The 27,280-nt window shown below is 33.1% G+C and overlaps 2 protein-coding genes across 2 annotated transcripts; both read right to left on the reverse strand.

The window, feature by feature from the left end:
• Window positions 1–1,401: 1,401 nt before the first annotated feature.
• LOC105344864 (chitin synthase chs-1) lies at window positions 1,402–14,741 on the reverse strand. The gene is made up of 16 exons (XM_034448347.2): window positions 14,522–14,741; window positions 13,195–13,314; window positions 12,531–13,038; window positions 10,699–11,879; window positions 10,468–10,570; window positions 10,249–10,373; window positions 8,263–8,357; window positions 7,910–8,030; window positions 6,931–7,081; window positions 5,526–5,760; window positions 5,230–5,430; window positions 4,007–4,404; window positions 3,733–3,897; window positions 3,387–3,592; window positions 2,914–3,236; window positions 1,402–2,836 (listed from the first exon to the last, which is right to left on the reverse strand). Exons 1-16 carry the CDS (start codon window positions 14,569–14,571, stop codon window positions 2,034–2,036), a joined length of 4,785 nt encoding a protein of 1,594 aa, XP_034304238.2. The 5' UTR covers window positions 14,572–14,741; the 3' UTR covers window positions 1,402–2,033.
• Window positions 14,742–16,085: 1,344 nt separating this feature from the next.
• LOC105330644 (chitin synthase chs-2) lies at window positions 16,086–26,264 on the reverse strand. The gene is made up of 17 exons (XM_034448349.2): window positions 26,114–26,264; window positions 24,477–24,566; window positions 24,333–24,365; window positions 23,695–24,220; window positions 22,363–23,594; window positions 22,169–22,271; window positions 21,937–22,052; window positions 21,337–21,431; window positions 21,109–21,226; window positions 20,742–20,895; window positions 20,209–20,455; window positions 19,696–19,896; window positions 18,950–19,347; window positions 18,619–18,783; window positions 18,340–18,542; window positions 18,040–18,236; window positions 16,086–17,713 (listed from the first exon to the last, which is right to left on the reverse strand). Exons 1-17 carry the CDS (start codon window positions 26,185–26,187, stop codon window positions 16,914–16,916), a joined length of 4,752 nt encoding a protein of 1,583 aa, XP_034304240.2. The 5' UTR covers window positions 26,188–26,264; the 3' UTR covers window positions 16,086–16,913.
• Between the last annotated feature and the right edge of the window lie 1,016 nt (window positions 26,265–27,280).

Raw genomic sequence — 27,280 nt, forward strand, 5'->3', positions numbered from 1 at the left:
GCATATAAATAATATACCAATTCATATCATACAAAATTGACCTTAATGCATATATTTGGAATGTTGGGTTATTAGAAATTAAGAAAAAGTATTATCTTTTAGCCAGGAAATCGGGAAGGAAATGCAATTTGTTTAAAGAATTTTTCATGATTAGACAATGGGCTAACGTGGGAATTATCAGACTTAGTACATTTAAACAAAGAACTAGATTTTGACCGTTGCGTGCACGGGTTGGCATTGCATATGATATCGGACATTTACGAAAGAGATACATCGACACACCGTATTGTTGACATGTACATAATCAAGCTTTTAGCCTACAACAATTCTGTTAATTTCACTAAACTTTGCTTAGTTATAATAATCTAACTTTGTATTGGAACAGGCCTTCACCATAGTTGAAATGCCTCCCATAGACCCGTATTCTAGCAATATTGCAGAATCGCGCCAAAACGATCGATTTTGGAGAAAATTAATAAAGCTGCATTGAAAATAACAGTCAAATTATTCATAACAAACCATTCTGAGGCTGTAAATACCTTTTATTTAAAAATTTAATTCGTATTAATAAGAAATTTAACACTTTTTCACCAACATTTTTTACTCGCTTCGAATTTACACATCATGTTGACATAAGGAACTCTCGGAATTTTTCATAATAAATGCACTGAGTTATCTCCCGTATTTCCTTTGATGGACAGAATGTATGACAAATTTCCAATAAAAATTTACCCGTTTTTGTAATATCGTTTCTGAGTTTATCCATGCAAATGTGATATTGTGAAAACATAAATTAAAGAGCCTCTCATGATTTCGCGTGAATGTAATGCGCATGATTGTAAAATTTAAAAAAATGCAGATGATTTCCGGATTTTTAAAAGGAATTTTCTTTAATTATTAATTAGCAAAGCTTGATTGAGAAAAAATAAAAACAAATTGGTAGCCTTCAAGTACCAATGATGTTTAAAATATATAAAGCAAAAGGCAGTACTCTTACGATTTCTCGGTATTAAAGCTAAAAAATTCGAGTCTATTATTTTAATATAGTAGGATAGATATTGATTTTATTAACCTAGTCAACCTGACGTGCTCATTTTTGAGAAGAGGAATGAACTCAATATCTACCCGAATTATACTCGTATATATGACCTTGGTTGTAGCAATTAGCTTCTTACCTTCTTGGTTTTTTTTCGCGAATTATAAAGCGTAAACTGTCCCAACCCAGGGTATACTCGTATAACTTGGGTAAATATTGAGTTCATTTTTTAAATATTAAGTAAAAGTAGTGCAACGTGCTGACGCCGCACTTTGGATTAATTTGTTTATCTGACACCAGGTTCAAATACTTATACTGGCAAGTACAAAACCCAAATATAAGTAAATCAAATAAAGAGCCTGCTGTAGACTGTCACAATTTATTGTTTACACAACCTCTTTCTTACAAGACAGCAAATAAATAAATAGCCTCCTCAAAACGACATAAATTTATTTCTTCCTTTTGTTTTCACTCAACATGTATTCCGGTAATTCACAAAAACAATTTTAATTAATATAATTATAAATAGTCTTACTTCGATAAAATTCTGAATAATACTATTGAATTTACCTTGCTTTAACAAAATAAACAGTGCATTTACTTTTGTGTCCTTAAGACTCAAGATATTTAAAAAATTGTTATATGGTTTCTGGTGAATAATTGCATCATAACACAAATCATTTACCAGGTATATCGTACGTTAATAGAAAAACTCTTAAAAGGTTTAAATGCTAGCATTAATATACATCACAATTAGTTCATTATATCAAGCACTATTTTGATTTGTGAAAAAAATAGAGGTGATATGATTAATATAAGAACCCAGATCTCAACAAATGAGATGAAAGAGAGAAATAAACACAAACCTGAAAAAGCTCTCATAATATGTGGTAAAAAAAACACAAAAAAAAAAACAAGATATGTGTGTTGCATGAATTTCTCCACTGCAATCCTTATTATCCCCTAAAACATAAAAAATTGAGAAAGAACTACAGATCTAAGAAGATGAAGGTCCTGGTGTGTCGCTACTCGACACATCTTCATTATTCTCGACTGGTTTGGGTCTATGTATGGGGTTTCTGACACTAGTTATACTGACAGGTTCATCGGAATAAAAGCTAGCGATCTTGTCCACTTCTTCGGTATTCTCGTGAATAGTTTTCAACTTTTGTCGAATAGTAGTTTTAAGATCTACAAGAGTTTTCGTGTCACGTTTTCGCAGCTCACTAGAAAGTTTCTGCAGCCCTATTCCGCATTTGACAGCCTTCCATCTCTGCTTGGCTGTTCTTTCTTTTTCGTCATTTTTATCTGGCGTAACATCATCATTTTGAAATGCACTTGGTTTCTCTATTTTAACAATGGGTTTCTTTGTGTCAAGTTTACTACCGAAAATTTTAGTGGTTGCAATAATGTGGGAAATGGTGGATATACGATGCATCAGCATACCGAAAAACTGTACGAAGAGTAGAATACCAAAGACTAGAGTAAATGCTATTGATATTGGTTCTATTGTACCTTGCTTGTCACCAACGTTGCAGGGTAGGGGTATAGAGAGAGTGCTTTCGCGAGCATTCACTTGTGTGAGGACATAAGCAATCGTTACAAAAATCGCATTAGTGATGAAATAAAAGAAAAAGACCTTGTTTCTAAGATCAATAAGTTCACTTTGCAACTCTTCTCGTTTGATTTCGCTTAACTGTTTTTCAGGTTTAAGATATTTTTTTATTAACCTTGTCCAAAAATGCTGTTCTTTATCTGTAATTGGCTCACATTTTGCAAAAATTCCAGGCTTCTTTTTATCTGCAAAGTTAATGATGTGTTTTTAAGGATTCGATTATAAGGATGATGAAGAAAAAAAGAACAAGAAGGAGGTATACCTTTCTTTTCAGTGGGATTAGATTTGTCCTTGCTCTTCTTTTTTGCTACGCCCTCTGGCGGTTTTGTTTCTTCATCTCTTGTATCTGCCTTGTCTTTTTTTGATTTTGTCTCTTTCTTCTTTTTTTTTGTGTCTTTATTTTCGCATTCTTCCATGGTTTTGCTATTTTTTGCTTCGTTTTCATCACACGGTTCATTTTTAGGCTTTACATCTTTAGGCTTTTCATCTTTTGTATCTTCATCTTTTGGATGTTCATCTTCGTCCGTTTCAGAATCGTCAGATATAACTGGATCATCTTTTTTTTCAGTGACACACAGAATGCATCTGTAGAATACAAAAAGGGTCACACAATTGCCTTTCTTATCTTAAAGGAAGTATATCATTTAAATGAATGAAAGGAAAACATCCCGACTGAAAAAATAAGCGAAAACTAGTAGATGTTTACCGCCAAAAAATGCAAATATACGCTATTACCTGCACCAGTCCCCAATAGAACAGGACTGTCCAAGAAATTGTCTTTGAATCACTTTAGCAGATGATCCGTCGTTACTATCTACTTTACTCTCGCGAGTTCCCCAGTTCACGTTATGCATATTTCCAACAGAATAAAAGATCAGAAGCATCGACATAGAAGGAACTGCCAAGAAATAAAGCAATCCGTGGAAGATACAGGGAAATTCCTGAAAGTGATATAGAAAATGTAACAAATGCATTATTAAATGCTGTATATATTTGCATCATTGTACCTAAATAATTGTTTTTTATTGTTAATTAGAGACCGTCATTGTATGATTAAAACAGGACTGAATAAAATTACTACCTTTGGGTGCATAATAGCGGCAAGTATAAAGACACCAGCCACGAAGCAAAAGAAAACGGTTGTGACGGAACAGAATTGCGATTCGATTCCTTCTTTTAACAGTCCTATCAGAACAACTAGCATAACCAGGCTATAAATTGTTGAAAATATAGCTGCAAGCAAAAGCTGGAAAATAAAATACATACTTTTCATTTAGTTTGGACGAAAATTAAAAAAAAAGAACTTAGTACAGTGTATATATGATATAGTGTCTTCTTTAAGAATTCGTCATTACCTGTGTGTCTTCTTTTGCAAGAAAAATAGAAATGATAAAAATTGCAAGAGGTAGTCCGTTAAACAACAAGGCAGCCCATGGTTCTATCGATGGGAAAGCCGTTATAATTGCACCTAAGATCAACAGAAATATTGTTCCGGGTGTCAGAATCGATGAAATAAACAGGCAAATGTGGTAGAAAATGTACGGCCTCGAAATGTTTTGGTTATTCTTTCTGACGTTGTCACCGTCCAGTAATAAATCAAGGATGTTTGCCATAGTTGATGGAGCCCATCGTCTCCTTTGTTTATAAAATTCGTAAAAGCCTTCCGGGGCAAAGGTCAATGCATCAGAGGCAGCACAGTAGTCAACCCTGTATTTTTGTTTTAATAACAAGGTGCAGAGCCATCTATCTTCCCCTGTGAAATGAAACCAACAAAACATTCATTGGATCATAGGAGGCTGAATCAATTTGTGTTTTTCTTTCGTCCATGTACCCAACAGCTGCAAAAGGGTATACAGTAGTTGGCCATAATTTAGTTCACAAAATGGTCGACGTTTTCTTAGGTCTCGTCGTCACCTAATTTTTGTGAACCAACTATTTCTAATAACGTAAAACAGCAATATCATGACTTAGGTGGTTTTGACAGTTCACTAAACCTGTTATCAGCTTCGCGACATTAAAATAATAAAACCCCGTACACGTTGATTTACAATTAAACAAAATGTAATTTGAATTATTTCCCTTTGTGGAGTCTAAAGGTCGTAGGGGCTATGATAATACCCAAAGCTCATAAAATCATTAAATGCCTTTGTTATTATACGTTAAAAATTGTAGACTTTTCAATACTTGCTATATATTATATATACAAGATTTGGTAAATATTGGAATTTCGGGTGCAGTGGTTGTTAAAAGATTATTTAGAACCCACCCTATTTTTATTGTTTCGCAATTATCTACCGTATTGAAGAGGTAGTTGCCCTTTTTTTTAACAATTTAGAATCACCTTCACATAAAGATGTTTTGTACAAAGTTTGGTTAAATTAAGGCCAGTGGTTCTAGAGAAAAAGTCGAAAATGTGAAAAGTTTACAGACATAAAGACCGATTGACGGACGATGGACAACAGGTGATCAGAAAAGCTCTCTTGAACCTTTGGCAAAAAATGATGTTATTGTGACCATTTTGCGAACTTATTTATGGCACGCGACTGAACATGTGCTGGATGTTTTCAGAGAAGTGTACCTTGGTCATACTGTACATAATGTTTAGCTTCAGTAGGCTTTCGTGTGTAAGTCTTCATAACATTGTCGTCCAGAAGTGCGGATCCACGAAACAGACTAAAACATCCGGGGGAACAAAGAACACACCCAAAAACATGTTCGGTGGCCTTTTGAAGCCAGTGACTTATTGCATACTCGAATTTTTGATACCACACCATAGGACCTGTAAAAAAATTCCAGCCAATTAAGATCAATTATTTGATGTCAGATTTCAACTAAACTTTATTTATACCACTGCGACTACAAGCAAAGACTTACCGGCTCCTATAGGATGAATTCGTCCACAAGCAGCGCCGACTAATGGATTTTTCTTCATACGATCTAGCAGCAGTGTTACAGCCTCGGGTTTGAAATCTACATCTCCATCTAATGCCAAGATAAAGGTGTTCGAAGTAAATTTCTCCATGGAATCTCCTAGTTTTTGGTTGTTATTTTTAACTTCTTCTTTAGCTTCGTTCATTTTGAATGTAAGAAGGTAGTAGAGATACATAACCTGTTAATAAAAAAAAAACATTGAAAAGCATTATAACTTATTTACAACCACAGTTAATACTTATCTGTGTTTCATGTAACGCATTTGCGAGCATCAATTTTTGTGCATTTAAAGAAATGACAGTTTAAATGATACATATATTCGTGGCGAATGAAAACACCAATACTATATATCATTCATTTTCGTGTACCAAATACAAAACACTGCCTATAAAAATTGTTCTAAACAAATATCAATAAAGAAGTCGCAATTTATGACTAATGTTTCACTTTCTTTAGGCTCTATGTTTAGTAGTGCTCTTTTTATACCATTGAATGATGTTTAACTTCGTTATTAAGAAAAGCAGTGCTATCTTTTAGAATATTAGTGCGAGAAAAAAAACCCCACACGTTTATGCGTATTTTCTACTTAATATCAATTTAATTTTTGTCAATGTAACTTTTTTGCTTAAAGCGAAGTGATTTATTTATTAGAATTAAAAAAAAAAGGTTTATGTTAAAACACGTACAGAGTCTTCAACAAACCACTGGAGAAATTATTGTTTGACCAGCTCGTTTTTTCAATATCACTGTACTTATTAGTACAACAAAGTGTATTTCTTTTTTTTTTCTATACGTTTACCACGAGTGGCTGAATATCATGTTTTGGAAGAAAAAATGAGGGTTAGGGAACCTTATCCCTGTGATCAATTAAATGATGTAGTGGTAATTGACTTGTATCTTTGTTTTACCCCAACTCCCGTTCTCAAAGACGTTAAATTAGATTCACGAGTGTTAGCAAATCATCCTACTATTAACAAACAATTCAACCATTTGTAACTTATACATAATTTTTCAACGTGTGTTTAGTACCTCGATATTAAAAAAAATGTTGATAGACCATCATAACGCACTTTGAATAAAATATTCACTTTTCCAGAATTAAAAGGACTTGGAAAAAAAGTTTTCAAAGTGCGTTAATTTGGTCAAAAATTTAACGCACTTTGAAAAAAAATCCAGTTTGCGTTGCCACATAGCAACTTTACAAAGGACATGATCGCAATTCCAAAAAATATTAGTTGATCATTTACAATTGTTTCAGACATTTCTAATTGCCCATCGAAGTTAATGACGGTTAGTGAGTTAAAATCGAAATAAACATATAAGGCTCACATCAATTTTTTTCATTTACCTGGCTCCATCGCTTGCGATTCCTGATTTTTGTCTTGTCTTTAAGATGAATTATAAGCTTCTGATCTGTGAGCAAAGTCCATTCAAATCGGGCACCATATGGGGTTTCAAATTTCTTTACCTCTTCTAATTCAAATCCCCTATACTCTGACCTGAAAATCAAATGGCAAAAAATGGAATTGAAATCTTTAAAACTCGTGTCACGATTTATACGGGTTTTTTTTTTTTTATAACTTTAGCATGTAATACAAGAGTTTCCGAGACTAAAAAGTATATAGTAGATGAATTATTTTTCTTCTGTTGTGCAAAGGAAAATATCATTATCTGAATGTTAAAGCTAAACACGCATGACAAACCATATACCCTGCGGACATACTTTTTTAATATTAAATTGTCTTTATGATTTTAAATGAATAATGCGTCAAAAAACACAAAATGAAAAAAAATTCAAATAATCTGGTTTTGAAAACCACAGACTTGTAAGGTTTGAAGCACAGTTTAAAACTAAATAAACAAAACAACAAATTTGCATTCATTGTCATTGGGTTAACATTGAGAACAGTTCCAAGTAGTTCTATATGGATCAAAGATGTCAGATTTTCTTTAGAAAATTTGATTCATTATTTTTTATTTTTATAAATAATTCTCCCGAGATATCAATATGGGGTAAAGTGTAAACAGACTTTTATTCGCGATGACTTTATTTCGCGACTTACTTTGATAAACTGGTTTGCGACAACTAAGTTCGCGATAAGCCTAAACGATACCCGTCTTGTTATAACAACACACCGACAACGCGGCGAGAAATATTCACCACGACTATGTCCCCCTAACCTAGCAAATATATATATATATATATATATATATATATATATATATATATATATATATATATATATATATATATATATATATATATATATATATATATATATTTATAAAAACCTATATTCTTGACAGGTTTGTAACATTTAACTTACTTTGCTGTGCTGGGGATAACTTTTTCCAAAGTCTTCACATATTCATTAACTCTAATTCCTTTCACTGGTTTTCCATTTTTATTCGTGCGGGGCTTGAAAGCGTCATCGAAAAATATATGCACTGTAATAAAAAATGAGAAAATTATAACTCAATATTCTTTGAATAACATTCTTCTGTTGATAAAACCAAACGGTTTTAAAAGATTTAATAAAAATACTAATGTTAATCGGTCAAATTAGTGGAAAATATCATAACATACACTAAAACAAAAACAGATCATAAGGCTCTTTTGGGAAAATATCTAAGAAGCTTTTAAAATAATCTATTAAATAGTACATTAAAAATTCCTTACCTTCAAATGCATATACATCATCATTGATATATCCTTTCCTACGTTGTTGAATTTCTCTCTGATGCTCCCTTTGAAGGTATTGCTCATAATCGACCCTACAAGATGTGTACGTTTTATTCATTAGTTCTTAGCACATTAACAATACTTTCTGATGAAAGATAACTTAATGATTTATATGTTGTAGTTAAGTCTTCGTGGCTATGTGAAGTCTGTCCGAAGCTAAATATACATCGAAAAATGATACTATTTTAATTATCGAAAAATACTTTAACCGAGCGAGTTTCTTTAAACTTTTATTATATAAATTAAGGTATACGTTTACTCAGAAGGAAGAAAAATGCCACTATTGATAATGAAAAACCATCTATTGTGTGTTAAAGACTTATCATGGTAGTGCAAATTTTCAGTTTCAAAAAAGTAGGTCAATGACCTACTTTTTGAGATAATGGCCATTGAATATTTTTTGAAAATTTAAGAAAAGACCCTTAACATTTTTCACTTAATTGTGAAAAAAATACAAATTGCTAAACTCTTTTAAAAATGAAATACGGTTTATGAATGGCAGTGACACTAAACAGACACTAAGTTTTTATTCACAATTTTTATGAATTATGATAATACTAAAACATTTATAGCATAAAACTGGGTATATTGACGTTACTCTGCAGGCATAATAGTTATATGAGGTTAATGATAAAAATTTTGAGTGTTTTTTATCGTTTTTAAGCATTTTTCAATATTTTGGTAGTGGGTGCCATTCAAATATCTAAACGACAAAGTGAGATAAAAACAACATACAATATGTAAAAGTTATGTTGACTAAACTTCGAATATTACAGTACTACCAAAAATATTTCAGTGAAAAACAAAATCTGAAAATTTTGGTCCAAATTTCCTCTGTTTTGCTAAAAGTCAAACTTTGTTTGAGCCTAATTCCATAATTTAGTAAAAATATCAAATGGGTTGTCAATGATAATTCATTTTAAAAATAATTTTAGTGTTTAGAACAAATTTTAATCATGACATTGAACTTTATAACAATCCGAATTTGAGAACTCAACCCCTGAGTAAACAACGTCCTTAACAGTGACATCCAACACTATATTTAATGTATTTTTGTGACGTCATATATTTTTCTTAAGCACGTGACGGGTGTACTCTAACACGGTAAATAATCCATAAAAATGCATCGGCGCAAATGAATAATGACATTAAATCAAAAATATTTTTATGAAAAATCCTTCGATAAGTAATGTATTTTGCAGTTCTTGCTGGGGGTTCATATAAATATTTCGTTTATTTGAAATGTCAAAACATTTCGCACCGCCATCGAAATTAGGCACATTTTTACCTTTTAGGCTCGATTTACACAAAATCGGGTCAATCGGTAGGTTTCCCCCAGCCACATTGGTACTTACATTGTTTTTTCTCTCCCGATTTCACGTAAAATGTACTAAGATTGTTTTTATCTTTTACTTGCGCCAAGCCGTTTTTTATATGTATATATATATCACCATTCATTAGATTACACGTAGCAGGGGAGTTTCAAAACCATTAGTTTATGAATAGTTATTAACCTATTACAAAGCTTTAAAACTGTTGATTTTTTTATGCTTCATATCGGTGATATTGAATTTAGTATCACTAGTATTTACAACAGTGTCTATGTAAAGGAATGAAGTAGTTTTATTATGCACAATGAATATCACTTATTACGTTACGATATATTCCTTAAGAACGATCGAAAGGAATGCAGATCGTGCAGTAAAAGTTAACAATGACGTCATATCTTATGAAGTACAGACAAGTGACTTTCTACAGATCGCTGTGAAATTAATCGAGCAGCCTTAACATAGCCACGTTGACCTGTATTAATTATATGTGTTGATATATGTGTATTAGGAACATGTTAATCCAAACGTATTTATGTTTTGTTTACTTTAATTTCAAAATATACCAGGGTTTTAATCGAAAATCATTACGTACCTGAATATGGATTTGAAAAGCTGTGTCATTTCAGTTTCGGTTTCATGCCACATAGTTGCACAAAAATACACAAATGGAAGACAATAATCTTTACTCTTCTTTTGAAGTATTCTTAAACCTGTTTCCTGAGAGAACAAAATCGAAGAATGAAAAATAATTTTAAAACATCCAATCTATACAAAAAAGAGGACACCGTCTAAGGTTTTCGGTGAAACTTGCCTGGTCAATTTCTTCCTCCATCTGCTCCGTTGTATCTTTACATCTCGTTAGGAGCAACGATAAATCTAGAAACAATCCGCAGTAAGGAGGTTTTCGAAATAACCTGTGAAACATAAGTATCGACTGAATGTTAAATAAAAAATCTGATTTGCAGAGCAACGATGAGTCAACATGAATTTTTATAAGGCCTAATATTTTCATATGAGAAAATAAATGAAAAAAAAGAACAACCTGTCGCATTTTAATAACTTGGATCCTTTGTTTGTCCATGTGTACAGAGTAAGAAGAACGCAACTGAAGAATCCTAGGATTCCAACGAGAAAGACTTGCCAAATTTCTCCAAAATCGTTGAACTTCAACTCCCACAATGGTTGGACAATACTACATTCCTGTATTGTCCAAAACAAAGGAAACCTCATGATCGGGATAAAAACTGGAGGAGTTAACAGTAAGCTTAAAGTAAGGGGAATAGTAAAACACCAAAATTGAAGATACACCCTGCATGCAAACCGAGCACTCTTGAAACTGATAAAACCAAAAATGATGACGGTGACAATTAGTAAAACTATATCATTTCTCTGGCATCCAAATGAAGAGTATCCTTGGGATTCCAACACAACCTCTCCCGTCAAGGTCTTAATTTTTGCTGTTCCTAGAAAGGAAATGGCTGCTGCGACTTTCAGAGGTTCGTCTTTTGACCTCGTAGTGAAGATCAAGTATGGAAGACCTATTGTCAGAATAACTTTCCAAATTGCTGTCAAAATAGAAACTTTTTCTCTTTTAGAATTTATATATTTTACTAAAAATTGTTTCCATGATAGTTTTGGCCTGCTAGAATTAGGTGGTTCTTGATTTGTATTTGTATTTCTACTTGGTTCTGGGTTTGTATTCGGTTCTTTACTTGATTCTGGATTTGTACTTGTATTCTCATTTGTATCTTGGTTTGTAGTTGCTTCCTTACTCTCAGTAGAACTAAAGATGAGAAAATTTTCCCAATATACGACAGAGACGAGTAATATTGAGACGACAAATAGAATGCATAGATTTTCCTTTTCATCAACAGTATTTTGAATCATATAATGAATTCCAACAAGAATGGAAATACCGAAGAAGACAATACCAATGATTTGTGTTAGTTTGTACAAAAAGTAATCTGGCTTGCGTTGCTTCCCATTTCCCTCTTTTTCTTCAGGATTTTTATTTGTTTGTGAAACAGATCCAGCTTGTGGACTTATCTTGTAGTACGTTTTTGTCATTTGACTGAATTTAAATTCAGATATCACGCTCAGAAATAAGGGAATAAAAACGACGAGGTACAAAAGTGATGAGGCACTAATAGGATCAAACGCTGGCAGCACAACAAATACCAAAAGGCACAGTCCGGTAGAATGAAGAGTCTCCACCACAATGCTCTGTAATGGAAACACATTACATGTATTAACTGGTTTGAATTCTTATTGAACTATGCATCTGGACTTGTTTTAATTGCGGAAAGGCGGAATTCCGTGTAAATATGAACTGTGGTAACACACTTTCGTGACAGTTACTAAGGAACAAAATAATTTGTTTTCTTTTATTGATTAATAAGACGAGTTTTTTTTTATCATTTTGTTTGTTGGGTTGGGAAAAGGTTTTTGTTGATTGAGGGACGCAAAAGATGTTCATCAATTTTATATAATTTTCCTTAATGTTTTCTTTCTTATTAATTAACATTTAAACCTTTTAATACCCAGAAATTCAGGATACATTACCTGGCTATTTTTGGAGCTATAATGCTTAATATTCACCTTAAAATAGCAGACAAAATGCATTTGAATAATTATAAATTATAATTTCAATTAACCACTTCATATTTAAATAAAATGATTTATATAACATGAAAATATAATTATTGAATTATTCAGTGGAAATCTTCATATTGTGGAGACTTGAAAAATAGAAAATAATAGAAGATAGGTCGCGTCTGACCGTAATACTAATTTACATCAACAAAATGTTTTGGAGATGTTCCTTTGCTTCCAGCTCTCAGAAAAGGGATATTTTACGAACCTATAATAACTTACGATCAACAACATTCCTTTGCTAAACTCATTCGTCTCTTTAAAGCATATTCTCCAACAGCCCAGAATCAAAGAGTACAGATCTGGAACCAATATTATAATCATGAGACCCCAAATCCACCAAACATTTACTGTTGGAGTCTCTTGAAGCAGCTTACACGAAGTAGAGTTGGTTGTTGTAAAACATCTCCAAGAGCTTGGTAAATCATTCCTCCTCACGTATCCAGAATCGCACTCAGAAGAACAATTGGTTATAAAATACCTTTCTTCCACAAGTTCCAGCAGACCACCTAACTTATTTAGTTGAACGGCGGAACTAGGATTAGGTGGATTTAGCTTCCAGATCATAAGATGGATGATAACGCGTGTTAAACCGGTGGATATAAGAACGATAAAGAACAGACATAGGCTGATAAGAGCTACTGATATTTTTGTTAAAATGTCCCAGATCTCTTCTGCTCCATCCGAGCTAATCTGAGGTCTCTCCCCCGCAATATCCCAGTCCTCATCCCTAGACAACAACAAAGGAGGTATGTTTAGCATAATCAGCATAACCTTTTTAGCCTACTTGTTACTTCTGTTAAAATGCTTTGGGCGATGCAATTAAATGAAACTCTAATGAAAATGTGAATGACCAAGCTAAACTTCTCGATAGAAAGATACTCACTCATTTTCCTTTTTCTTATCATCACCCTTCGTCGACTTCTTTTTGATATCATCTTTTTTCTTTTTTTCTTTCGATTTTGGAGTTGTATGCAAAGGCGACAAGTGTCTCTGCATATTGTCTCTAAATTTAAAACATGATAAATAAATATACCGGTATTTAAAGTATATACGACGGCATTTAAAACCGATACATATTCTCTTTTTAAAATTTGCATGCAACAAGATTATCATCAAATTATAGTATTGAAATTCGACTTGTCAAATAAACCTCGAAGTTCGAAAAACAAATTGTTGTAAGATAAATTTAAGACAATAAAAGAGATGACGTTTACTAGATGGGGTCAGAAATTGCATTTTAGAAATTGTTGTTTTTTCTGATAATAGTTTTATTCGCTCTCTTTGTTATATCTCTCTTTTTATGTCCATGTTCAGACAAGCCATTCCTGTATCCCGTATGAGGAGCCCTTGAATTCCAAATTGATTGTCAGTATGCAACAAATAGAGTTGAAGTTACTGGACGGTAATTATTCAAAATCTTGATTTAAATCAGCATGATTTTCCAAGGAAAATTACTATTTGAAAGAAAAGCAGCGACCTTGCTTTTGTGTCGTTTAAATAAATACCTTTATGAATGACGGTTCCTTTGTCGTATTGATTATAGGCACCTGATTGGGATTTAACAAGGAAACAAAAACCTTAACATAATTTTCGAGTCAATAAATATCATGAGACTCTTGCTGAAGTCGAGCATTCAAAATGTAAGCAATGTATTGAAATTAATATAAAAAGGACCATTAAGACGTACTATATCAAATACCAGTATTATTTCTTTTGGGGTCGCACCATCAAATTTTTATATTAGAAAGGTCAAATGCATGATATATTTGACTTAAGTTTGCATGATAAAATACTGCTCATTAGATTAACGGGTAGTAATGAAGAGGTATACAACCTTAAATTAGTTTTTAAATTCTTTTTATAAAAGTAATGCAATTTATTAGAAATATGCCAGCCTCAGCTTTACAATAGAAACCCGCACTATCATATTTATCATAACTGTGATTATGATATGTTTTGTGGTTGTTGGAAATTGCACATGACACGTCTATACATGAATGTTGATCTATTCAGATACTTTGGTTTAGATTACCGAAACTATGTTTGCAGACTTTTGATGAATCAAAAATAATTTCATGCACAATTATTCCTTTATCAATTACTGAATCCCAAGCAGATTTTGAATTGTTTTAATTTTTAGGATTAGCAATCAGTTCTTTATAATAGTTTTATATACCAAGTACCTCGACTTTTACTAGAAAGCATCCTACCTTACTGGTTCCAGCGTTTCTTTTGTTTCACTTTCACCTGCTGTTTCCATTTTTTGCTAAATTTAAGATTTTTCTTCGTAGACTGCAACTATATTTTTCTTGCTTTTTTGATTCCGAAGACCTGACTGGTTGTCAGAGCCGAGGTACAAACCACTAGATATTGGTATTTGAATGGGTTTAAATAGCCTGCAATTACCAACCTTTTGTATACCATGTGTATTCATTGCAGTGGAAACTGTGTTAATAATAATGACACCGTTCCATGAGTGCGCCGCTCTTGTTTGCATTAAGGTTGCTTCATTGAATACAGACATTGATGATTTTCATTGGAAACGGCGGGAATAAACCCAGAAGTTTAAATACCAAGAAATTCTTCGAAATGTACATGAAACTTATTATGAATGTGTGACCTTGATGCACACCAGGTCTTAACAATTTATTAATTTACTTTGACAAAAACCTTATGCGGATAAAATAAATGTCTCAATTAAATATAAATATATGTATGCCCATGTGACATGATTTATTAAAAACCAATTTTTGTGCCTTTGTAAAATAGAAATTAATTTATTATTATTTGATTATTATTCTTATTATTTTGAATTGGATTAGACAAGAAGTTTTTGTTGTGGTTGAAAAAACCGTACCTGTGAATTTAATTTATTTAATCATCTTATGTTACAAAGTAATTTGAAAATTAATATTTTAATAATACCTTAAAAGGAAAACTCTTTTAAAAGTTAATTTGCAGACACACCTTAAGTGTTGTGCAAAATTAAGTGTATTGCTATATACTGAAATTGTAAAAAATGTTTTAAGAAGTTTACGAAATAGTGAAAGGGTTCTATTTCAAATATTGTAAATTGCACTCCTATCAATTTTTTTTACGTGTTATTTGAAGTTAACAATATTTTTTTATTATTTGTTGGTTTCCCCATATTTTGTGGTTAATTGTTTTACAATAAATATGCCAATAGAACACATAATTGGCTCCATCAAAGACATAAAGGTTTTAGAGTGACTAAGTTTAAATTCTATAACAATAAATTATTTAAATATACATGATATTTTATGGTAACAATTTATTAATATACAAAAGTAATCAATACAACTTCTAGTATTCTCTTCATGTAAAATGCAAATGCTTCATTTTTTAACCAAAACATTACCAGTAAAAACGAAACAGTTATCAATTAATGAAAGAACAATTTAAAAGTTATAGTGTTAAAGACTTGTTTAAACATGTTTAGTTTCTTGGTCAAAGTTCCAAAGATCGACTTTGAGATCATAGATATATCAGAACAGATATAATGACGATAAAATAACAATACAAATATATCTGATTAAAACTTATTCATTACAAAGCTCTTTTAAAATATTTAAGAACGTACTCAACACACTACTGTGGAATTATTATATTTCGTGGTGGCTCAATTTTCGTGGAATTCGTGGGTACCTCTCATCCACGAATTAACATCCCCCACCAATTAATAAATTAAGGTAATAAAGTCATTTCCTTTGTAGATTTTAGAGAATACACGAAATTACGCCCCCCCCCCCCCCCCGAACCTGTTAAATTTAAGCAATCCACGAAAGTTGGCACCCACGAAATTTAATGATTCCACAGTATTTAAGACACGCAAAGAGGGCAATATCTAAAATACGTACTTAAAATATGTATTATTTAAAACTGTAACTTTAGTCATTACAATATATTTACATCTACCAAGGATTCTTCCCTCTTTTTCTTACGAAAACTTATATTCAGAACTGTACAGAACAGAAACACCCAGACTGAAATCAACACGCCCAGTTTATCGATTAGTCGAACTCTACAGCGGCTGAAACTGAGAAGAAATTGACAGGTCTAAAATTGACACGCCTTGTTTATCGATTTGTCTAAACAGCAACCTACGAAATATCACGGACTGCACGAAATAATCATGATGATGTCAGACAGGAGACGAATTGGTTGTTTCTTTTACTAACGTACTTATATACGTTAACAGTAATTTAGTGAATTTTACTTACTTTTAATAATCAATTTATTTTTTAGTAAAAAGAAACATGTAACGCGGGTTATGTAATTTTTCTGCAATGTCGCCATCTTCATATCCTGAATGAATCACCAAAGAAAGCATTTTATTGTTTAAATTATATCAAGTATAAAATCCGGGGGAAAATTAGTTTCAAGTTTCTGTACTTTTGTACCTTTGAAAATGTATACTAGTATTTGTGAATTGGATGCTATTCAAAACCAACGAATTCTTAACTTTAAATGTCTATATTACTAAGTTAGCGGTTAAAATCGTTATATAATCATTATTATATAAACTGCAAATCATGTTGACTATTCAGATGTAATGTATTCATAATAAATGCCTTTATCATATCAGTCTTTGGAAGTTCCTGGAATATCCTCTTGCACATTATTTTTAAGAGAGTTTTTGAGAGTTCTCATGCTCAAAATTCCGACCGGAGTATCAGAAAATTGACTCAAAATGTCTTTATTTTCATCGGAAATTATAGTCTCCTCCTTTATCTTATTTTTCAGCTCGTTCAATTTTTCAGGTCGGTTTTTGCTCTCTCCAGAAATCGAGCGAAGAGCACTACTTGCTTTTATACCTCCTTTAATTTTATTCCATCCTTTGTTTGGTATTGGTGGTAAGTGTTCAGGCAAGTTGTTACCATCTGGCGTTTTACTTTCCTCTTCTCGTTTTGTTGTTGTCGTTTCTTCCTCCTTTCTTCTAAGATTCGGTCGCCTGATCTGCTTCTGAGTATCCAACCTGGTGGAAGCGATAATGTGTGTAAAGGTTGATATTCTGTGATATATCATTCCAAAGAACTGGATCAACAGTAATAATCCAAATGTCAAAGTGAATGCAATGGATATCGGCTCAATTTTACCCTGCTTGCCTCCTGCAACATTGCAAGGAAGAGGAATTTCCAATGTCCCCTGGTAGGAATTGACTTGCGTCAAAACATAGACTATTGTCACAAATAAGGCGTTTATAATAAAAACGAAAAAGAAAACCTTATTCCTCAACTCTTCCAACTCCTTTTTAACTCTCTCTTGCTCGGCAGGCTTTATAACTGTTGGTTTCAAATACTTTTTAATTAGTCTTGTCCAGAATACATTCTCGTCCTCGGGGAGATCCATGCAGTTCTTGAAATCTCCCTTCTTAACCTTGCCTGCAAAGAAACAATGTGCAATGTTCAATATGTGTTACCTTAAGGACGACGGACCCGATTTGTTTTGCGCAGATATATGGGGAACGAAAAGGAATGATTGTTACAAACACCGAGTTCTCAATATTACGCCACAAACACTAAAACTCAATGACCAAATCATTAACAATCCGCTTCAATATCTGTACTGAAAAAAGAGTAAAACCGTCCCTGTGCTTAAATTTTTAAGTATTTAATCATAAATTATTTAGCATATTCTAATAGTAACTTTGTTTCATAAATCAACCTCAAAATAATATATAACATTACATGATCAAATTCTGATTTACCTTTGTTATCTCCCGTTAGTTTTTTCACCACAGTGTTGTCACGGTCAGCCTGTTCTGTTTCTGTTGTGGTTTTCTGAGCAGCCTCTTTGTCGTTTGCCTCTTGCTGTGGTTTGTCATCGTCTGAAGGGTTATCAGACGCATAATCCATTGCATCCTGTGGCATAGGTTCAACAATTTCTCGAACACAGAGCATGCAACTATAAAAAAATTAATTGACTTGTGTGCAATTCTCTGTTGTTACAAAAATTAATTCAATTCTTCGAGAAAATGACAATGGAAACATGTAGTTTACGCTCTCACCGACACCATTCCCCAATAGAGCAAGTATGGCCTTCAAACTTTGATTTTCGTTTTGCAACTGTTTCTTGTGAATCGGCAGACTTGTTTTCTCTCGTGCCCCAGTTGATGTTGTGCATATTGCCGATGGAGTAAAGAATCAGAAGCATCGACATGGAAGGTACCGCCAGAAAGTACAGCACTCCATGAAATAAACAAGTGAATTCCTGAAAAAAAAAAGACAAAAAATGCACGTCATGAAATGTTATACAAACCTTAACAATCGAATGCTGTTTTTCAAACCTGTGGATGTATAAGCGCTGCAACGATGAAAACACCTGCCACGAAGCAGAAGAATACGGTAGTGACGGAACAGAACTGCGATTCCACGCCCTCTTTTATCAATCCAATCAGAACCACCATCATAACGAGGCTGTATATAGTGGAAATTATTCCAGCCAGCATCAGCTTAAAATACAAATGTACATAGTTGGAATCTGATCAGGGTGAGATTTTAAGACAATGATGACAGTATTTTTTTCAAACATCAAATGTTAAATACAAAAGTATGTTTGTCTACTAGTATAAATTATTCAATAAATATTTTTAGCGATGAATTAAGGATGTTGTATACCTGTGTATCTTCCTTTGTAAGAAATATAGACACAATCAGTACGCCTACAGGCAGCATGTTGAGTACTAAAGCCAGCCATGGTTGGATTGCAGGGAAAGCTGTGATTATGGCACCCATAATTAGTAGAAAGATGGTCCCAGGCGTCAATAATGACGATACGAAAAGAAAAATGTGGTAAATGATGTACAACATCGAAATGCTATCGTTATTCTTTTTCACATATTTCCAGTCTAAAAGAAGATCCAATATATTGGCCATGGTTGATGGAGCCCAGCGACGTCGCTGCTTGTAAAATTCGAAGAAACCTTCCGGAGCGAACGTCAATGCGTCTGACGCTGCGCAGTACTCTACTCGGAACCCCTCTTTAAGCATGAGCGTGCATAGCCACCTATCCTCTCCTGTAATTAACACGAATCCATACAAGAAAATTGGATATCCTTAATATTTCCAGAATGTTCCCGTAAAACTAGTAGGTAGACTTTAATCTGAGTAACACTAATGTGGAAAGATTAGATTTTAAGAAAACCAATTTTCGTCGTAGAGGAATGATTGAATACTTGGTTTCATAATTTGTCGATGTTGTTGATTCGTTGGTGATAATGAAATATACATCGTATTAGTATTAAAAAGATATTTTACAAACAGAAAACCTTGCATTGAGAATCGAAACAATATGGTAACAAACTATCCAAGTCTACAATATTTCAACTCTGGTCAGGGACCAATAGTAGTTGGAATTAGTTTACCTTGGTCATACTGAATGTGGTGTTCGGCTTCCGTCGCTTGTCTTGTGTACGTTTTCAGGACATTATCTGCCAAAACAGCAGACCCGCGGAAAAGGCTAAAGCAGCCAGGCGAGCAGAGAACACACCCTATCACGTGCTCCGTTGCCTTCTGCAACCAATGACTGACGGCGTATTCGAACTTTTGGTACCATACCATTGGCCCTAGATTAAAAGTCGAATGATTTAAAGAAAACTTGTTGAAAGATGAATTATAAATCATGTAACTAAGGCTGGTCCAATATGCAACATAAACTAAACATGTTAAACGCTTGAAAAAAAAAACAGATAAAGAAATATAATTTCAATTCAAATAGTTGAAACCTAAAAATAACATTTATTTCGAATTTATATCGGCATCTCATTATTTTAATATATCTTTTTTCAGAAACATTGCTGTTAATATGCCCTAATAATCATGTGATATAGGTTAGAAATCGATCATTTACAACAACATCATACACATTGGACAGGTACCTGAACCTATAGGATGTATTCTTCCGCAGGCAGCTCCAACATCGGTGTTTTTCCTCATCAAGTCAAGCAGCAGCGTCACAGCTTCCGGTTTGAAGTCCACGTCTCCGTCCAATGCCAAGAGAAATGTGTTTTCAGAGAGGTTGTGAACCATTTCCGGTACCGATTTGGACAGTTCTTGACATTGAAGATCTAGTTGCGGTTTTAGTTTATTTAACTCAAACGTAAGTAAATAATACATGTACATTACCTACAATTAGAAAAGATTCCGAGATTTGAGGGAAGTTGTTTAACTTTTTTTTAAATTTTACATAGTTTTTGCAATTGTATCTCAGTTCATATATAATTTTTAAAAAATATTGTATATTTCAACTCAAAATTAAGCATATGTACATTTACATTGTATGGTAAATAATGGTAAATACTTGAACAAATGGACATCTTGTAAAATACCATGAGCATGTTAATATAGCGTTACAATTCAGCTGTGTGATGAAAACAATCTTGGTTTACTTTCTGATACTTGTGCTTATTACCTGGCTCCATCTTTTACGATTGCGAATTTTCTGTTTATCTTTCAGGTGGACTATCAGTTTAGCATTATCCGTAAGCATAGTCCATTCAAACTTCATTCCATAGGGAGTTTCATACTTCTTTACAGGGTCAAGTTCGTAATTACCATAAATCAACCTAATACAATTTAATTTTAACTACATTGTAGAAATGTTTAATTAATTTTTTTTTATAAATTTAAACTCAATTACAACAATATACATGTATACATTGTTTGTTTAATGTGATGGATGATGGATTTTTACATTTTTTAGATTCAAGAGTACAAAAACTTCATTAATATATCATATTGGATTTAAACTTGTAGAATGGTATGCTATAAATTCATACTTAGCAGTGTTTGGGACACACTTTTCCAGAAGCTTCACATATTCATTCACATGACGCCCCTTTCCTGGTTTCCCATTCACTTTTCGTGGTTTGAAAGCATCGTCAAAAAATATATGAACTAAATAGACAATTACACATTTTTTTAAAATTTCGAATCTTTATAATCTTTAAAATTGATTTTTTTTTATTTTCAGTTCAAATAGTGTATGTTTTTGCGTAAATACGTGCCTTCAAAATCGTATATGTCTTCATCATAGTAGCCCTTCCTCTGTTTTTGTTTATTAACTTGATCTTGTCTTCTCCAGCACTGGTCCATGTCAACTCTAGAAAGAAAGCCCATGCAACTATGCTTTAACGTCTGATTTAAGACCTTAATCTATTGACAATTTACTTCAGAAAAAATATTTCAAACTTGATTGTTTAACCAGAATGTGAGCAACAATATTCAGGTACATGTTTTACAGCTTATCCATCCGTTAACTTTTATTTTTTCATAACATTTTACCTGCTATTTAAAAATTAAATATGCTTTTGCCCTATGACGATTTTTAAAAAAAATATCACGCAATTGTTAACTACTTCCATATTAAGAGGCGTGAACTGTATTATATGCAGATATATTGGCCTTATTCAACTGAAGTTTTCTGCAATTACTGGAGATTTTTTGTACTAGGAATAATTAACACGGTATATAAAACTTCCCTTTTTTCTATACTTGATACGTACATTATAATTTCTGCAGTGTGGATATTTTTAAGGCATTGTTTGTAGATGTTTTTGTTAGCTTTTTAGCTTTATAATTAATTCACAAAGTTCCGGTGTTCTAACCTAAATATGGACTTCAGTAGCTGTGTCATTTCATTTTCCGTTTCATGCCACATCGTAGCACAGAAATACACCATGGGTGAATACACCTCCTGTGGTTTTTCCTCCGATTGATGGGTCTGATGGAATATTAAAATATATTGAACTAAACTTTCGTTAGGATAATTTCATATTACATTGTATCTTATATAATTTCATATTATGTTTTCTTATGGTAAAAGGATTTTATTTGTACCTGTGTGTGTTTGACAAAATCAGAATTGTCGATTGTTCTCCTTCTTGATAATAACAACGACAAATCGAGAAATATTCCACAGTAAGCCGGCTTCATGAACAATCTGCAAGAAGAAAGTTGATATCTTTATAGAATTACCTCTTAATTTGTAATCATTTTCAGTCTTTCATTTTTAAAAGCGCCAAATGGTTCACCTTTCAACTTTTTCCATCTTTGATCCTCCAGTTGACCAAATATAGGTTGTCAAGATAATCACCGATAATAAGCCCAGACAGCCAGATGCAATGAGTGGCCAGACTCTCTCAATGGAACTGTTGAAATCAAGTTCCCACAAGGGCTGCAGAACGTTGCATCCTTCCGCCGTAAACGGTAAAGGATATCGCATAATGATGATAAAGAAAACAGGCACAAAGAAAAGATTGAGAATAATAGGTAAAGAGAAGCATTTCCGCTGCAGTACTACGCGACAGGCGTATCGAGCCATCTTGAAGAAAATTAAGGTAAGAATTAAGCAAATAAGTGACATCATGTAAGGATTAAGTGTCATGCATCCGTACGTAATGTACGAGCTAGATTCTAGACGGACGGCCCCGCTTAGTGTGTTCACTGTTGCTGCCTCGTCCAAATACAAAAACGTCCTTGCTGTGTCTAGTGTGTCTCCTTTCGATTGAATTACGTAAATGATTAAAGTAACTAAGAATATCCATGCTATTTTCAACAAGTACACAAGCACTGAGACTTTCTCCCGCTTTGATTTCACATAGTCCTTGAGAAAAGATTGTTTTCCCGCTTCTGAGCTTTGACTGATGTTTGACGTCACAAAATTTTCCCACCATATTACTGAAACCATGCATATTGATATCAACAACAGCACCAAAATGGCAACTAAGTTATCGTCTTCTGCGCTATAATAAACATATAAACACAGAAATACTAATCCTATAAGGAAAAGAAGTCCTCCTAAAAAAGGAGTTTCTGGGTATCTAAGGTTGGTATGTGGGTTATTCGTCAAGGTAGAATTATCGGTACGTTGGTTGTTCGTCACGGTAGAAGTATCGGTATGTGGGTTATTCGTCACGGTAGAATTATCGGCACGTGGGTTATTCGTCGACGTAGAATCATTGGTTTGTTGGTTATTCGTCACGGTAGAATTATTGGTACGTGGGTTATTCGTCACGGTAGAATCATCGGTACGTGGGTTATTGGTTTGTTGGTTATTCGTCACGGTAGAATTAATATTTTCTCTTTGTCGTTGTATTCTATACTTGGTGTCTTCTTGTCTTACTTGGAACCTTAAGCTTAAAACCGTCGGGAAAATGCATACAAAGTATGAGAGAATGGAGGCCGACAGTGGATCAAAGGCTGGCATAACCAAGAAGACCATGATACACAAGCCAGTAGCATGGGTCAGTTCCACTGCTAGACTCTGTTTAAAGATTAAGAATTATTAAAATAAATGAATATAATGACATATACATGTTTACTAAGTAAATAAAAAGCAGTAAGAATAGATAAACTGTACCTACAAGTAAAAACATTTTGATTTGAAATTTGTCCAATTTATTCTTCTTGAAGCATATCCTCCACATAGACACGATAATCGTGTAAAAGTAGGGAGCAGACATGATGATGAGGAGACCCCATATCCAGGCCACATTTACGGACGGGGGGTCTTCACGTAGCACACACTTGTACGGTTCAACTGTGCATTTCCACGAATCGGGCAGTCCGTTTCGAATATAATACCCCTGCCGACAATCGCTCGTTAAGAGGTCACTACAGTTCAGGCTCATTCTTTCAATCTTTGGCTTTAATACGCCACCTAGTTTATTCATTGCGAAGTTAGTTTCAGTTAACGGTGGATTCAGCTTCCATATCATAACGTGGATGATGATTCTGGAGATACAAGCAGACCCGAACACGATCACGAATAATGCTATGGCGCTGACGACCAATCCGATTTGAGTAAATATTTGCCAAAACGTCCCCTCGTCATCGTTGGCACCATGCATGGGTTTCTCTTCGGCGCAGTCCCAATCCCAGTTCTCATCGCTGCAAAACATAACTTCTAATTAACTTTGTTAATAGAAAACATATTGATATTCTTTAAACACTTTGTTTGTTAAAGTTCCTTTTTAGCGTATGATATGTTACTGTAGTATACCCCTGATTGCTTTTCTTTTGATCCTTCTTCTTCCTGTAAAAAGGTATATAATCATACATGTTTTGTACAGTATTCAAAAAGGAATCAAATAAATTCATATCTTTTAATATAATATTGCACATTCTATTTTAATTAATCCATTACCCTTTCTTTTTGCCATTGCCAGCTGTAGTCTTCCGTTCGGTTTCATCTTCGTCTTTCGAAGTCATCGGCGGGAAGTGATTAAGCCGTTTGCTGCAACCAAAATATTTTATCAAAGTAAAATCATCAAACAGGTCATTTTCTTGATAAAACAATACAAGCTTTGTATTAAGGTCAGATTGAAGTACTTTGCTATAAAGCTTTATCATTACGGTATCATGATGGATAAATTTAATCCTAACATGTAATATCGCAAACAAAATTTAAATTTAGAAATTTTCTTGCTTACCGGAATATTCATCATCCTAAATATTCTCGGGCTTAACTTTAATTTCATGCGTACTGTGTAAAGTATTGACACTATAGTTCATGATAACCCTACCATCGAGATCGGAGAAGTATCCAAGGGTAAGAAAAAAAACCTATTCGAAGTCGATAGGTTTCTTATCAAACTGTTCTTACTGAGCTTGTAATCTATAGGGTCTTATTTACACACGGTGTAGATTCTGCAGAACGACTGTTTAATCTGTACGAGGGGTTATATTATTTACCTCTCTCCCTATATATAAATTGTTCTTCATAAATCAACTTCCTGGTTCATATACTGTAGATTCCTTATTTTATGCGTGCACTTAATTCTGCGATCCAACGATTTACCATTAAATTGCGAGAACATAAAATCGCGAATGCCGAAATTTTATCTTACTTTCATGTTATTTACATGTGTCCCAAAATTAAAAGCGAGATTTTAAAATTCACGAGACGGGCTTTTCGCTATTTTACGCGGATATTAATTCCTCGCGTTTAATTAGGAATTTACAGTAGTGGTATGTTAAAAATATTTCTAAAAAAAACTTGGCATTTTATTTATTTTGAAATTTACCATTTGTTTGACAAGATGCTTTTTATTTCATTGTCGCTGATACTAGTATTCTTCAATTATTATCTAGATGCTAGTAAATCAACATGCTAAAAATTCGTGAATTTTATGACTATAAAATCGGTACATCCATATTGAAGTTTAATCATTTGTTGTATCCTGGAAACAACATCAATGATCGAAAATCCACCTAAATTAAACGTCGACACCCAATGCTTGGTGTTTTAAGCATTTATTATTGAACCTTTATTTGTTTCGGTCAATAAAATAAGCTTGTCTCTTTTTATCATTGGTACCTGCTGTTAAGCAGGTCTTTTTTAAACAGAGAATAGATATGCTTCTTACAAGGTCTTAAGATTTTTACAATTAGATGATGGGGTTAAACTAAAGCGAGGGATAAGATAAAAAGAGAGAAAAAAATCAGTTTAAAAAGTTTACAGGATAGAAAAAAATTTCAATATTTTAGGGCTATATTATTTAGTTCATTGCTTCAATTTATTAAATTTTCAATAACAATACACCATATCAATTTCTCTTTCAATAAAAAGTTTTAACTCGAGTAAATTATGACTTTCTTTGAGGTTTTTTTGGTATGTAGAAAAAGACAAATATATATGTAAAACATAATACTTTTCTGGTCTTTACAGCAAAAAAAAAAAAGGATTTTTTACGAAACCAATCAATTAAAAAGTTAAAGAATGTACATGTATTTTGACATAGTTTTTGGAGTCGTCATAAATAAATATTTGTGAAGACTTACGTTTTCATTTTGGGTTTAACTTCTCCCGGCAGAGTGTGATTTTCAAACGGTGTTTTTACCTCAGTTTCCTCCATTGTTATGACGTCAAAACTTTCCCTCTTTCTACTTGCAATCGCCAAAGTCTCGTCACAATCTCGATATTTTAAATAACCTTTTTTAATTGTTATCTACTCCTGTGTCGCTGTAACTGGAGGTCTTGGAGAATGGCGTGGAGCACACATAATATATTCGGAGGGTACAATTTATTACCCGTGATAAACCTACCGGTATAACCTTATCAAAATGATTTCAGTTATTGATTTTATTTCTAATGCCGACTGGATTACAGAGAGCATTTATTGAATTTCTTGATCGAAAATCACTTCCTTAACCCAAAAAAATCTTATCGAAGGGATACTTTGGAAAAAAAGATTGCATTCATAGCTTTCTCTTATCTCAAAGTCCATACATAAATGCAGTCACTAAATCTAGTAAGTTACATCTAAATCGTAATTCTAAACTATGTTTATGTATTTAATATTATTATAAACTTTGAAATTCCAATAATGCTCATTCACTTAGGAAGGGATTTTCTCTCAATTTGGAGATTTTTGTTCCCAATCCTCGATAGATTATAAATAAATATTTAATTGTGCATGTACTAAAGTAACAGATTTGGCCATCCATGTCTTTGTCATTCTATTAATTTTGTTGAAGATTATTCATACACTTTTGTTATTGAAAAATTTACCTATCGTAGGTTTTATTTTCCCTTGTACATGTAATGGTTCCTAAAGCTCTCAAATCAAGTGTAATTGACCAGCGAAATAGGTTTTCGTATATTTAGATCAGAAATCAAGAGAATTTGTTAGAAAAAAAACCCTCTAGCGATAGACTACTGAGTACTGAACGCACTTCATGCAGGTGAAAAATTTATATTTTATAGGGTAAAATTCGTAATAAAACGTTAAACCCGCCATTTCCTCATACTTGAATATTCTTGAAAGCGATCGATTTTGTAAATAGCACCTGTGATAAGAGTTATTACATAATTTACTGGACAGATAAGACACAACTGCATGTTGATATAAAATTTATCTAATAAAACATGCAATTACTCTACTCTCTGAAAGATAAATGACTATTATACCTTTACAAAGCTGCTGTGTTAGATTGCAATTTAATTCT

Source organism: Magallana gigas, chromosome 2 (genome assembly GCF_963853765.1).
Source record: "Magallana gigas chromosome 2, xbMagGiga1.1, whole genome shotgun sequence".
Lineage (NCBI taxonomy): Eukaryota > Metazoa > Mollusca > Bivalvia > Ostreida > Ostreidae > Magallana > Magallana gigas.